Source organism: Canis lupus, chromosome 34 (assembly GCF_011100685.1).
Source record: "Canis lupus familiaris isolate Mischka breed German Shepherd chromosome 34, alternate assembly UU_Cfam_GSD_1.0, whole genome shotgun sequence".
NCBI lineage: Eukaryota > Metazoa > Chordata > Mammalia > Carnivora > Canidae > Canis > Canis lupus.
In genome coordinates, this window is record NC_049255.1 from 19150619 (window position 1) to 19164170 (window position 13552).

General features: G+C 42.9%; 1 protein-coding gene and 1 long non-coding RNA gene across 7 annotated transcripts in view; one reads left to right on the forward strand and one right to left on the reverse strand.

The window, feature by feature from the left end:
* The window catches only part of DGKG (diacylglycerol kinase gamma), a 205348-nt gene that overhangs the window by 168755 nt on the left and 23041 nt on the right, over positions 1-13552 (reverse strand). For 4 of the 6 annotated variants that reach the window (XR_005383847.1, XR_005383846.1, XM_038583636.1 and 1 more), the window contains exon 2: positions 696-1006. Coding sequence is in view for 3 of the 6 variants with exons in the window: in XM_038583636.1 (XP_038439564.1) it covers positions 696-762 (67 nt within the window). In the remaining 3 variants the exon portion in view is untranslated. Of the gene's footprint in view, positions 1-695; positions 1007-13552 lie in introns of those variants that run through there. The other 2 variants (XM_038583635.1, XM_038583637.1) reach the window with 2 other exon arrangements.
* The window catches only part of LOC111093949, a 40856-nt gene that overhangs the window by 5762 nt on the left and 21542 nt on the right, over positions 1-13552 (forward strand). The gene's annotated exons all lie outside the window — the stretch shown is intronic.

A 13552-nucleotide genomic window follows, 5' to 3' on the forward strand; every position in this document is an offset into this window, starting at 1 on the left:
TTAGGAGTAGCCTGTGGAGGGCACACCTGTGTGCCCACATGTGAGCACTGGCTTTGCCACCAATGTGTCTTGATGCACTGCAATTGTCCCTGGGTATAACTAAAGGGAAACCGAGAGCCCCAGCTGAAAGGCCAGGCTTATTCAGAACAGAGTCAAGAAACAGACACACATCAAAACTCTGTATCTTACTGAAGAAAGGGCACTGAGTCCAAACACAAGAGTATATTGAAGCCAATGACTGAGTAACTTTACAATCATGCAGCCTTTGGTCTTTCAAAAATTATGCTATAAACAGATTTTCATGATTTAAGAAAGTAGTTTTTATGTTAAGTAGAAAATGCAGGCTAAAAAAAAAAAGTTACTGTATACTCAGGAACTCAACCATGCAAAGCAATATGCACAGGAGGGGAGTGTTCCAAAATGTTCATGAGTTTGGCTGTGATTTTTAACCTACTCTTTATTTTTTTCCCCTGTATATTCCAAATTTCCATGGTGAGCGTGTATCATTTATAGAGTGTAAAGATAATTGTTTTTATGTTTAAAGACACCGATTCCGTGTTTATGAGGAAATTTAAGCTGTCAGGCCCAACCTTACTCTCTGTGGCTTTGCAACGATCACACCACTCTGCTCTCCAGAAATGTTCTCCCCTGCCCAGAGGAAATCCTGCCCTAGGTGGGTCAATCCATTTACTCACATTCTGAATATTTCTGGAGTTGGTCAAATTCTTCTGGAGTAAGGGAGACCCACCGTTCATCACTCATCTTTAAGCTGGGTGTGAGTGCTGGAGGCCAGAGATGGAGTTTTGTTCACCAGGATGAAGCTGAGGCCCAGCCCAGGGCCTGGCTCATTGCAGGTACGTGATGGACAGGCCCTTTGGGAGACTTTGAGGACCCACGTGTCTATGGCGGTAACGGGCACCTCTCAGCAGATGAGAGAAGGCCTGTGCTATTACTCCAACAGCATGCTTCTATCCGTAGTCACAGTAGCCGGAAATCCGTGCTCCTCCTGGGCAGAAGTAGAAAAGATGTTGTGAATGAGAGCATAAGAATACCATAATTCACCTTTCTTATAAAACAAAACAAAAACAAAAACAAAGACAAAAAACTCAACTGATCACTGGGCAAAAACCTATGGGAGGCAGTGGTTCCCAGAGTGGGGGTGGATGTCTCCTCAGGGAAGTCTAAAGAGGGCATGCAGACCAGACCAGCACACCTCCCGCTGGGTGGCCAGTCTGAATAGGTAGTTATACTCCCCAACTCAGGAAATTTTAAATGCCTCACAGCAGAGGTGACAGTAGACCACCTGAGGGCATCCTCAGGCTGTCAGATGCCTCATGAGTAAGTAGGGACAGTACTTATCTGCTTGATTTGAAAGGTAAGCCAGTCTCTCCTCCATGGGTTTCTAAATTCCACCATTACTCTGGAGATTCAAATACCCCCAAGGCTGGCTAACACCTGGTGAGTGAAGTGGTTTGCTTTCCTCTCAGAATCATACAAAAGGATTAGAGGGAAGAACGGCCAGAACTCGCCAGAACTCGTGGGAGGGAAAGGAGACAGATTCCGACAGATGCTTAGCATCTTTTCCTTTGAGTCCCTCCCAGCACGGTGGTGCCGCAGTCATACCATCAGCCACGAAGTCCACCACCGCTAGCATTTATAAACCCGAAACAGAAAAGGACAGAGTGGAAAGGCATGAAATGGAGTTGAAAATAAGAGTGTATCTCCTCTCAGTTATACATACATGTTTAACATAAAATGTATTTCGTATTCTGGGTTGAGGTTTTTAGAAATGATGGAAAGCCACCAACCTAATAGGGGGATAAACACACACTGATGTTACCAAAGAAGCTCAGTTTTAATAAAACAGGATCTATGTTGGAGGGCCAGACATCAAGTTCAGTATGGGGGCCTGGAGCCCATAAGGGATGGTGGAGGGGCTCGATGAGATGGACCCAGTGAGGAGGTGGGTTTGTGCAGCAGCTATCTGGAGGAGCACATGGACTTGGTCGCTGTGGACCTGGAGGGCTGGCCAGGAGCTAAGGGAAGATGCTGGAAGGAGATTCCAGCTCCCGAAGGAGGATCTTCCACCAATCAGAGCTCTCCTCCCGTAGGTGGAAGTGCAGGGCAAGGGAGTGAGATGCCTGCATCCCCAGGAGCATCCAAGTTCTAGTTTCTCTCCTTGAAACATCCAATTTTCTCCTTAATCCACTGCCTGACTGGATTCTGTTCCTTGGTACCTGCTCTTGCCAGGGTCCCCAGTGACACAATTGTCATATCCACTAGGCATTTTTCAGGCCTTCCTTGCTTTGTTTGCTTCTCTTTGCAGCCTCTGCCATGGCAGGAAATAGTTCACTGGAAGCAATCTTATTTTTCTGAGTGTTCCCTCTCAGTCTCCTTCCACTTCTTTTGCCACTGTTAAATACTGGCATTTCTCAAATCCCACCCCGGCCCTCTCCTCACTCTATACCCCTTCCCTGAGGGGTCCACTGCCAAGCTTCAGCGACCCCAGGCATGCTGCCCCAGCCCTGTACTCTCTCCTCAATCCAGATCTGAATATCCCCTGTCCATTGTGACTCCCTTGTGTGTGTCCCAAACCACCCTAAATCAGCACGTTCCCATGCCCTCAGCCTGCCCCTCCTCTATATTCGGGTCATGCCCTAAGACAAGAGAGTGCACAGGCCAGAAACCTGAGGCTCAGCCTCAGCTTGTCCCCCTTCCTCTCCTGCCAAACCCAGGCACCACTTTCAAGAGTGACTTTCCATTGTGTGTCCCCTCCTTTCCATCATGCCAGCTTTATCAGCTCAGACCCTCATCTTCTTGTACCCAGTCTCTATCAACAGTCTCCTGATGGACTCCCTGCCCTGGGTTCTACTATCCTGCCCTTGGTCTGCTCTAAATTGCCAACCAGTTCACATCTCTCCCGGTAATAAAATTCCTCAGTGGTTTTCTATTGCCTATAGAATAAAATGTTATCTTCTTTTTATGATACACAAAGCTCTTTATGATCTGCCCTCTGATGATCAATTTCATTCCAAAAGTGAGGGGTGACCTTTAGAAACACTTTCCATCATACCAGGGAATTCACATTACCGCTGGTGTTATTACGGCTGTGGCTGTCACTTAGAGGACACTTACTTTATCCTAAATGCTTTACATAGATTAACCCATTTAGTTCTCCTACTGACCACGTAAATTAACATTGACTTCCCCATTTTTAGATGAGGAAAATGAGGCAAGGTGTTCAGTAAATATGGTGCGGAGAAAGAAGGAACCTCCAAAGCTTTTGTTTAAGAAAGCCTCTCTGGCCATACCATTCTGTACACTTCCAGAAACACAGAGCTAGCTCTGAGGGGACCGAGAGACCACTGCCTGAGAACACCATAGAACTCCAAGTCAGAAGACAAGAACATTGAATCCTGCTCTACCTCTTTGACATTAGACAAATTTTGTGTTTCTTGATCGTTTGGTTTCCTCACCTCAAAAATGGGGATACTAATAAAAATCTCACTGAGCTAGTGTTAGAAGTGAGCTAATATATGGAAAAACCAAACAAACAGAAAACTCCCAAATGTCACCTAACATAATGCCTAACATGCAGTGGGCACTCAATAATTATCGTTATCATCCCAATTGCAAATACAACACTTAGCAATATGACTTGACCAATCACTCAGCTGATGCAGTCAGGTGCAGTCTTTGTGTTGTGCCATAGATTTCTGAACTTGATCTTTTCCTTCTCCAAGTTGTTATAATTACTCACCAAATTTTTATCCATGAGTTTTAGCATCCACTGATGATTCTTGCCTGGATTATTTTACTTTTTTATTTATTTATTTATTTAGAGAGAGGGAGAATGTGTGAGCGAGGGGAGGGGGGCAGAGGGAGAGAGAGAATCTTAGGTCTAGCGCAGAGTCCAACCCTGAGATCATGACCTGAGCTGAAATCAAGAGTCTGATGCTTAACCAAATGAGCCACCCAGGCACCTTTGGATTAATTATTATTATGATAAAGAACGTCTAATTCTATCATTCCTTCTATATTTATCAGTTCAGATTCTACTGTAAGGAAGAGTTTTCTCTTCTTTATTTCTTTATATTGGTTTACTTATATTTATTTATATTTATAGCATATAAATAAACATGATACATGTATAAATATCTATATAAGTATGAATTTATGTTATGTTTACATATAATATATACATTTATTTATATTAATGAATGCTTATTTTATTCAGAGGGTTATTATACCCATCACTATCATTATTTGTTTTGATTCGAATTGTCCCAGATTTGGCCAGTGGAATGTCATTCAAATTGCTTTCTTGTTCTTCAGACATCTTCCCATGATCCTTTGAGTATATCTGTATTTTCTAGTACTACAAAATATTTCAGTCTCACCCTATATGTTCTCAATTTTAGTCTTGAAACCAGTCATTTCTCCAAAGTGCAGATTCCTTTTAGTGAAGAATGGTATTTGAAGCCAAACTTTGGCACTGGGTATGCACATTGCTACTGGGGTGTCATTGCTTCTAGGCTTTATCAGGGCCAGGGCCAGGAAATATATGTAGACATACACACACATCTCATCTCTGGCTGGCTGGCTAGCTGGCTGGCTATTCGTCCATCCATCCATCCATCCATCCATTCATCCATCTGTCCATCTATGTTAAAAACCCCACGTTCATACTCAGACTCCAACTATAGCCCAATATTACAGTGTCAACTGTAGCCATCCTCTCATTCCATATTTTTAAGCTCCCTTCTCCAGCAAACCTTGCTTCCATTATCTATAATATATTTATTTGCTCAATCCTAAACTATATAGAAAATAGTTTCAGAATTGCTAACTACAACTCTGTGAAGAACAAAAAAGTTCAAGATTTGTTGACAGTTCCTTTGTCTTGAGCCAACAGAGCATGTCCTCAAAGTACTATTTTCAAAAGTTACTTAGATTTGTTCTTTCACACTCCTATTCATTTGTTTGTATTTGACTCTCCAGTTTCTTCCTCCATTCCCAAAGATTCTTTTTTTAATATGGTTTCTTCAGCGAAGCCTTGCTACCCCATTCCTCTTACTCTGTGCCCATGCCTCTCCTTTCCATCTTATTCCCATTCACCCCTTATAGTTTCTGGTTTATCCTTTCTGTTTTTTTTTTTTTAAGATTTTACTTATTTATCCATGAGAAACACACAGAGAAAGGCAGAGACACAGGCAAAGGTGAACCTGATGTGGGACTTGATCCCAGGACCCCAGGATCACAATCTGAGTCGAAGGCAGTTGCTCAACCACTGAGCCACCCAGGTGCCCCTCTTCCTGGGGTTTTTCTTTTGCACCAGTGAGCAGATTATTGGATTTTTAAAAAATTTCCCCTTCCTTATGACACAAAAGGCAGTCTTTTGCACATTGTGTGTGTGTGTGTGTGTGTTTTTTTTTTTTTGCTTAACAATATCCCATGAATCATTCCATATTTGCTCATAGATTTTCCTCGTTTAGAACCAAAGTGGACCCCCAACGTTTACTTGCCTGAAAACATTTGGCGGTTTCTCTTGGACCCTTTTGGGCGGGTTTTTTAGCCAGTTCCAGAAAATCCTTTACCTGTGGTACAGCTCACCTCCCCATCTTCACTCCAATTATCTCCTGCCCACATGCTCCATGTTCCAGCCAAATCATCCTACCGTCTCCTCCTAGCACCAAAGTACGTGGCACAAGGCAGCACCTCCAGAACATTAGTTAGTGGACTGACAAACACACTTGCCTTTAATCTACCTAGAATGTCTCTTACTCTTTCCTTTCTATACCAAACTCATATCTGGTTCCAGATTCAAAATGATTTCTCTTCTATAGTTTTTTTTTTTTTTCAACTCTTGGAGCAAACTAAGCTGTTCCCCTAGCTGTTCCCATAGAACACACAGGTCCTCTCTCTTCTTTCTTGTGGTGGCTGGCAGTCCCATGCAGGAGACAGACGTCCCAACAGATAATTTTTTTTTTTTTTATGATAGTCACACACACACAGAGAGAGAGAGAGAGAGAGGCAGAGACATAGGCAGAGGGAGAAGCAGGCTCCATGCAGGGAGCCCAATGTGGGATTCGATCCCGGGTCTCCAGGATCGCGCCCTGGGCCAAAGGCAGGCGCTAAACCGCTGCGCCACCCAGGGATCCCGCAACAGATAATTAACACACAGGATGGGAAGTGTGGTGGTATAGACTCTCCATCGGGAGAAGTTAGGGGCCTGAAAGACAGTCTGACCATCACATGGTCACTGCTGACCACACTCCCTCATGACAGCCCCTCTGGTTTTCTGCCTTTGACAGAGCTGGCCGCCACCACACAAGAAGCTTGCTTCTGCCGACATTGCTTAGCATATCCCTTTCAGCATCCCGCCCTACACGCCCCTCTCGGTGGCTCTTTAGAGTATGCACAGTCTTCTTATTACCATCCTGAATATCTTTCCTGGCAGAAAAAAAATGGTAATAGAGTTTTCTAAATAACACTCAGATTGGGTATTGTCAGGCTTGGATGGGAGAAGAGGGTTCTATGTCCCGACAGCTCTGCTACTCTACTCTGAGCACTTGCTTCAGCTCCCCAGGCCTCAGTGACCTTGTCTGTCAAATGAGGGGGTGGGAATAATGGTTGCTAACGTGTTTTCTCGCTCTGCAATTTCATATCCCAGATCAAACTCCATTTGTTCTGTACAAATGACAGCATGGAAATCACAAGTCAGAAGGAAGATGGCATATTCAATGGGTGTTGACTTGAGCCCCAGGTCTCTATTCATCTGAATGAATCAGCCATAGCCAATTACCCAGAACAAACACCTCTTCATCTCCTCTTGCTCTCATAAAAACACTAATTCATGAATATGGCATCAGACTGGGGGAGCTTATTTATATGCACCCGATGATTTATAAAAGTACCCATAATGAGTACTTTTTTCTAAAGGAAAAATGACTAAGAGCTAGAAAGATAACCCCTCTCTCTTCCCAAACTTGTGATGAGTCCCATCTTGATAACTGTCCTATCTCTAGGCTTGTGCTCCTGTTGATCCTTCTGAAGCTCTATGACTCCTATGCTGCCTTTGGAGTTCAGTTCCAGTGTCATGTACTCCAAGAAGCTCCCTTTAACTGCCTGGCCTGGGATGGGCATGTCTTCTCCACTCTTCTTCTAATAGCTCCTTGGGCTTTTCTCCATCATGGCACTTGCCACACTGCAATACGCATGCCACCTCTTCCCCGTGAGACTCTGAGCTCCTTCAAGGTGGAAACAGAGTTATCCTGCACACTTTGTGTCTACCTACTACAAGATTTCTAAGGGCTCATTTCTTGACTAGTAGAAAAGCAGTTCTCAATCTTTTGTGACTGAGACCATTTTCATGGAGCAAAAGATCTTACCATACCTGTTTGCACTTTCCAGTGGGAAAAGAATTTTAATATTAAAATTATCATTTTAATATTAAATAATGTAAGGACACCTGGGTGGCTCAGTGGTTGAGCATCTCCCTTTGGCTCAAGGGCATAATCCTGGGGTCCTGGGATCAAGTCCCACATTGGGCTCCTTGCAGGGACCTTGCTTCTCCCTCTGCCTATGACTCTGCCTCTCTATGTCTCTCACGAATGAATAAATAAAAAAATCTTTAAAAAATATTAAATAACGTACACATTTTAATATGAAAATAATGACCTGTAAATCTGTAACTACAAACTATAATCTATAAACTTATAATAGTCACTTTACTTGGCTTAATTTGACAGTATGTTACAAGTTTGAATTTATTAATGAATTGTCAATATTATAGTACTTTATCACCCTGGGGGTCCCTCCCAAACCATGTCTCCTGATACTCATGCCCATGTTGGTCCTTTGCCCTTGAGTCTGGACTATGCCTCTGACTTGCTTTAACCAAAGGAATGCAGTGGAAGTGACACTGTGCCAGAGTCAGGCCTAAGCCTGAAGATGTCCTGGGAGCCTCCACTTTTGTGTTCTTGGGAACACTGAATTGCCATGTCAAGAGCTCAGCCACCTTTCTGGAGGAGAAGTGAGAGAGAAGTGAGAAACCCAGCTGATGGGGAAAACTGAAGGCTCTGCTGTGTGATCCTACTTAAGTCATTCCAGCCAGCATGCAGTCACTTATGTTTTCTTGCTGTGCTGCTGGACATGGAAGACAAGAAGCTATTTTGGATTTTACCACCTTGGAAGACATAATATGGAGCAGAGATAAGCTGTCCCTGTGGGGCCCTGTCTGAATGCTTCACGCACAGAATAATTCAGAGTAATAAAATGATTGTTGAGCCACTAGATTTCAGGGCAGTTAGTTATGCAGTCATAGATAATCAAAACAACTACATAAGCACTTTTGGATTCAGAATACATATGTACCTGTTTAGCAAAAGAATATGCATGATTAATGTTGGAACTGCAACTCGTTCATGTCTTAAAATCTAGTAATTGGAAAATTACAGGCCTAAAATAATTTTGAGGCAAATATGTGTTACTACATGCTGTTAGGTTAACCAAATATCCTCCACAAGCTAATATGATAATGATGTAGCTAAATGACTCTAATTTCTAATTAAAAGGCAAGAATAGCAGTTAGCTGAACACTACAACCAACTCAAAGCAAGTCTGACACTGCAAGACAACAACGTGACTTTTCTCACAGGTCTCAGGGTTCTAACCATCCAGCTGAGTGAGGAGGCAGTAGCAGCTGAGTATTTAGAAGCAGCCGGACTCCACAGATAACTGAATTAGCACCCCCTGGGGAATTTAGTAATGAGCTAATTTGAGTGTATGAATAGCAAATATGAGTAATCCCTAATAACTCATTTAATAAATTACCAATGTATAGTCCTTACACAAACATAAAAATAAGAAGTCTTGGGATTGCGTGCTACCCATAACAGTTTTTTTTTTGTTTTGTTTTTGTTTTTTTCCCATAACAGTTTAGAGGACTTGCAATTAAGGACTTTGCATCTGATTAGCAGCCTCAGACTGAACCCAAGAATCACTGCTCTGGGGGTGGTGTGAAAAAGTCAGGCTAAACCAAGCTCCCAGGTGCAGGGGTCTGCAACCCAGGAGAGGCGCACAGTCTGTGTGGAGAAGCCACTTGAGGGGGGCTGCCTTTGGCACAAGCAGGCAGTGTCAGGCTGGATAACGTTTACAGCCCAGGGGCATCCTAGCTTGAGTGTGGGTCACTCATTCATTTAATCATTCACCCATTCAACATATCACTCTAATACTGAGCCATAGCAACAACCTCCACTTACGGACTACCCCACATCTGGTGCTTTGTACACTTCATCTTAAAGTTGCCAAACTCTGTGAGAAAGGTACTTTTTATGCCCATGTTACAGCAGTAAAAACAGTCCCAGAGTGATTCTCCCAAGTTTGCCTATCAGTAAGTGACAGAACTGGTATTTGAACCCAAGTCTATTTGGTGCCAAAACCCATGGTCTTTCCTTTTATTATAATACACTACAATGAATAAGTGCCAGGCCCTTGTTAGGTGCTGAGGCCATCAATAAACCAACTAGAGAGGACCTAAACCCTCATCCTCAAACTGCAAGGTGAATTGGAAGCCAATGGAAAACCCGTGGCATGCTCCTGGAAAGCTAATAATAGTATTTGAGGAAAATAACTCTATTACATTAAACATGAACACAGAATGGAACAGAATAATGTAAAATATGCAGGAAGTTTGAGGTAAACAGGAGACATCAAAGAAACTTGCTTTGGCACTTGAGTCACCTCTGTTCTCTCTACATGGGAGACTGTAGTCTTGGCTTTGCCACTAGGGGCGCTACAGTGGAGATGCTAAAGAAATGGGGTTGCAAATAGCAACACCATGGCCTGATTTAGCTCCAGGGCTGGAGCGAGGTGGTGGGTCAGAGGGTGCTGGGCTGACGCAGGCAAAAGAAAGTGAGGGGAAGCCTCCTTCAGGAAATTACTACTTGGGGAAAATGACTCCTATCCAGTGTCAGGGAGCCCTCTTCCCAAAGCATTAAGCACAAACCTGATGTTGAAATTAGACCAGAATTTAAATCTTGGCTCTACCACTTACAACCATGTGACATTAAACAAGTTGTTCTTCATCTCTAGACGAAGATAATAATAATAATAGTAACACATGTTTCACAGGGATTGGTATGAGAATGATTTGTACAATGTTTAGGAGAGCTTTAGCAAGTAAAATTTCCTAACAGTGGTCCTTAAAGTATGGTCCTCACACCAGCAGTTCCTGGCATTGCCGGGAACATGTAAGAAAAGCAAATTCTTGGAACATACCATAGACCTACAGAAATTTAGGATGGGCAATCTTTGTTTTACAGAGCTCTGGAGACTCTGATCTCATGCCAGTGTTTTGTAACCACTGCTTTACCTTAATGCAATAGACGGGACTAAGAAGAGAAGCTTGGAATACTTGGAGTGATTCCTTCTCCTTAAGGGGGCCCTAAAGCAGACAGATTCCAGATTTCTCAGTTCCACTTTCCTGAGGCAGGAAAACATTATGGGGAAGCCAGAGCCCCATGACTGCCAGATGCCTGTTATCCTGCCTAGTTACTAAAATTCTCATGTTATGATTTATATTCCCTGCAGAATTTTCCCTTCTTTACAATCTGGATCTGTGTTTCAAATTCCTCCCATGACATTTTGTGCCACATGTATCATCTGAAGAGGGCACAGATGACAGGAGTTTCCTACCTTAAAGTGGAGGGCAAAACCCAACAAACAGAAAAGCCTGAAGGAGTAAGAAAGTGACAAGTCCATTCTCACCACAGCTCAGAAATGGAACTGTCAGGGAAGGGACACGGCAAGGCACGAGTACGGGGCTTGGCAGGTCTAGGAAAAGAGAACACTGCAAAAACACACCATGGTGTGGGACGTGCTTGGGATGGTGCGTGTGTTAACAACACCACCACAAAACCACACCAAAGAGACGACATTCACATTTTGAACAGCGTGTGAAATCACGTTTAGCTTGGAGAGGCCCCGCACACCAGGAGGAACTTGTGGCGAGCTGTCCCGTGAGCATTCTCTCTCCTCTTCTCTCCCCTCTCCCTTCATCTGCTGCCCTCTGCCTCCCAGTCTCTAATTCTCCTTTCTTTTGCTTTCCTTCCACTCTCTGTTTCCCATAACAACCTAAACAACAGCTACCATTTATTGAGAATCTACTGCCTGTTCTGCATGAACAGAGTCCTCAGAAAAATCTTTCAAAGTAAGAATTATTATGCCATCATACCTAGCATCACACCTCCTGCAGGCAGCTGAGCCATCATTCAAACCCAAGTCAGCCTGAACACAAAGCCCCTACTTCTTCCAGCATCCATCCTGGTTTTCACATCTCGGAAGATCATTAATACCACTTCCAGATTGTAAACTGCCCGAGGATCGACTCACTGGCTCATCTGAGGAGCCCAGAACTTAGCTTATAAAAGGCTCTGAGCTCTCAGGTGTCTCGTCCTCCACCAACTTCATGGAATAACAATGTCCTTATGAGTAATCATGCGATTATAATCAAGTACCATGGACAACGGCACCCAGGGGTGCTTACACCTCATTCTGACTTCAGACGACAAGTCCCTGGATGGCCCTCTTCACCCCAGAGATGTGTAGGCACCAGTCTGGAAAATATCTCATTAATAATAATGTTTACAACATGCCAGACTGTCCTAATTAATTTATATGAATTATCTGGCTGACTAGTCATAACACCTGTATGAGGTAGATACAAATATTTTGCCCATTTTAAAGATGAGGAAACTGAACCACAAGGGTTGAGTAGCTGGCCCTAGGCCATGTAGCACTGAAATCACACAGCAGTACACAGTGTAAGACAGTCATCAGGAAAATACGAATACATTTATAACAATTTTAAAACAGTCTTATTTGAGGGCACCTGGGTGGCTCCGTCAGTTAAGCATCTGACTTTTGATTTCAGCTCAGGTCATGATCACAGGGTCATGAGATAGAGCCCTGCATTGGGCTGCATGCTGAGCATGGAGCCTGCTTAAGATTCTCCCTCTCCCTCTCTAAAAAAAATAAAAATAAATAAAGTAAAATAAAAGTTTTATTGGAATAAAACACAAAATCTAAAACATTTCATAGGAGGCTCATGAATTCCAGTTTCAGAAACACCACAGTTTAATGGAGTTTTGGAAACCGGGAAGAAAGATACATTCATTTCTCAAGCAAATCAGGAGAAGTTGGAATGACATGGCCTGGAGCCCTTCGGTCTAATGTTGGTTCTGACATTTAGTAGCTGGTGACTCTGAACAGGTAACATCTACTCTTTAGACCTCAATTTCCTCAACTGATAATTGCAGAGAGTGGAATAGTAATATTAAGGTTCCTTCTAACAGTAACTCCATTTTCCTTCCAGAAATGGTAGACATCAACTCTTTGCTTTTGACACACAGTACCTGGTGCTCTCATTGTAGCCTGGGAAATGTCATTTGTTTTTATTTTTATTTTTTTCGTTTTTCATTTGTTTTTATGTTCATTTAAATCATACTTCATTGGTAGACACAATAGTAAGATACTACTGTTACATTATCAAATTGTTAACAATTTCAAAATACATAATATCCTTACTGGTAAGAAAGCAAGAGAATGGAAACTCTCCAGTACTGCTGGTATGGAAGTATGCTAGCCAAAACAGCACGCTATACCAATAGCCTCACAATGTTCATTTCCATGGGATTTTACTTCTGTATGTTTATCTTTAGAAATTAACTAAAGACAATAATAATAACTGTTAGGTTTTCTTTTAATGATCAGCAGAGAAAATTAAAGACAGCAGAGCCAGGCGGTAGATTCGAGAGTGCTTTAATGGGGAGCACTCCCGGGCAAGGTTCCGTGACTCGTGACTCGGAGAGGAGGCCCGAGTCCAGGAATTCGCGCCCAGGAGGGGAAGGGTGTGTGTTTTTTATGCCTGTGCAAGTTAAGAAAGAAAAATGGGGTGGTTAGGAACATGTGGTTTTATGTGATAAGGTGAGGCAGGGTGCCTGTTCTTGTTTTTGGCTGATTCTGGTGTTCTTTTAGGCAGGTCTCGGTAGGTTGCGAGTTGTTTGAGACTTGATGTTTTAGGAACTTATCCGGGGTGACATCTGGGGGAAGGGTGACCCCACCTATTAGCCTTAGCCATTTTGGAGAGGCCCTACCTCTGTCTGCCCAACAATAACAGCACTATGCCTGCAATTACTATCACTACCGCTACAAGATTTCAACTCTAAGGACATTTGTGGCAGCACTGTTCATAAGAGCAGAAATTCCAAATAATTTAAATGTCACACAGTATGGGATTGCTAAATACATTTTGGTTACATGCTTCTAAGTAAATACTCTGAAGTTGGTGATACTTAGTTAAAAAAAATCCATGGAGAAATGTCTCATACAGATTAAACATCAACAATCAGAAGTCAGTTAAACTATTAAAACTATATTTGTACCAGGTGCTGAACTATGCCAACCAGACCTCCTTTTGGAAAGAAGGATTTATTCCCCTAGCTGCTTGGGAGTGCTGCTGGCAGACAGCTCTTGGCTGTCAACCCTTTTT